We start from the raw sequence: 1,138 nt of genomic DNA, 5'->3' as shown, positions 1-1,138 counted from the left end.
GTCCACCACGCCCATCTCCGACTGAGGCTTGCACTTCTTGAAGATGGAGACGAGCTGGTAGCGGGCGATGGTGTGAAACTTCAGCACAAACACCTGTTGAGAGAACGCAGTGAGACACGTTTCCTGCTGCTCAGCGCGGGAACAGCGGGCGCCGCGGCTCGGACCTCCAGCATCCGCATGAGGATGTCCCGGCCGTTCCCGTTCTCCTGCTCCGACTTGGAGCGGATGCAGTCCACCAGGTTGAGCAGCAGCTTGCAGGACATGGTCTGGATGTTGCTGGGCAGAGACTCGTCGTCGATGTTCTTGGCGAAGAGCTGGACTGCCAGCGACAGGTCGGTGAGGGGCAGGTTCTGGCGGACGTGGTGCACCAGGTCGGCCAGGGTGCTGTAGGCCAGCGGTCTGCACACACGGGCCTCAAATGTTACCATAGCAACAGGCAGCCACGCTACCGCTAGCCACTTTCAACTAGCGACTGATACGACAGAAAYGGTTRCCGCATTCTGCAGATTTTAAGCTTTTTATGAGATATTAGAAAGACAAAAGAATTCACACAAAGGATTTTATTTCCTAAAAGTCCGTGACATCATTCCTTCAGCAAATATCTGATCATTTGTAGCAAAGGAAGGAGAAAATCTGATCGATTRTCGTTAACTGGTCAGTAACTGATGGGAAAAGAATGTGAACCAGGTGAACCGGAGGAGTTCTGGCAGACCGGACCGGACCGGACCGGACTCACCGGAGCGTTTCCCGGGCCGTATATCCAGAACCGATCAGGATGGACTCGTCAAACAGTTTGTCCATGCAGGGAATGAACTCTGCAGAAAAACAAAATACATAAAAGGTTCAACTTTATATATTTTAAATAGAGGTGAGCCGATCGATCGGCCACCGATCATAATCGGCCGATTTCCATGAAAAAGTGTATGATTGGTGATGGATCGCCGTCTCTTGTTGCCGATCACAAACCGATCACCTGCATCCCCCTTCTCGGCCTGCAGCTGCTCTCCYGTTTCCTTCTCGCTGCCCAGCAGTGAGGAACCTGAACCGGGACGTTCGCGTGTTGTGGTGCAGAATGACCTCGGGGTGAAGCGTCACAACGCATCGACTCTAATGTGACATTGGTAAAACAAGCACTTGA

The 1,138-nt window shown here is 52.6% G+C and overlaps 1 protein-coding gene across 1 annotated transcript in view; it reads right to left on the bottom strand.

Moving 5' to 3' along the window:
• The window catches only part of trrap (transformation/transcription domain-associated protein), a gene marked incomplete at its 5' end in the record, with an annotated part of 63,080 nt that overhangs the window by 57,855 nt on the left and 4,087 nt on the right, over nt 1–1,138 (bottom strand). Inside the window, 4 exons of the mRNA XM_017310672.1 lie at nt 7–93; nt 165–399; nt 737–836; nt 974–1,039. Coding sequence (XP_017166161.1) covers nt 7–93; nt 165–399; nt 737–836; nt 974–1,039 — 488 coding nt within the window. The remainder of the gene's footprint in view (nt 1–6; nt 94–164; nt 400–736; nt 837–973; nt 1,040–1,138) is intronic.

Source organism: Poecilia reticulata, linkage group LG19 (assembly GCF_000633615.1).
Source record: "Poecilia reticulata strain Guanapo linkage group LG19, Guppy_female_1.0+MT, whole genome shotgun sequence".
NCBI classification, from domain to species: Eukaryota; Metazoa; Chordata; class Actinopteri; order Cyprinodontiformes; family Poeciliidae; genus Poecilia; species Poecilia reticulata.
This window is presented reverse-complemented; position numbering and strand designations above follow the sequence as displayed.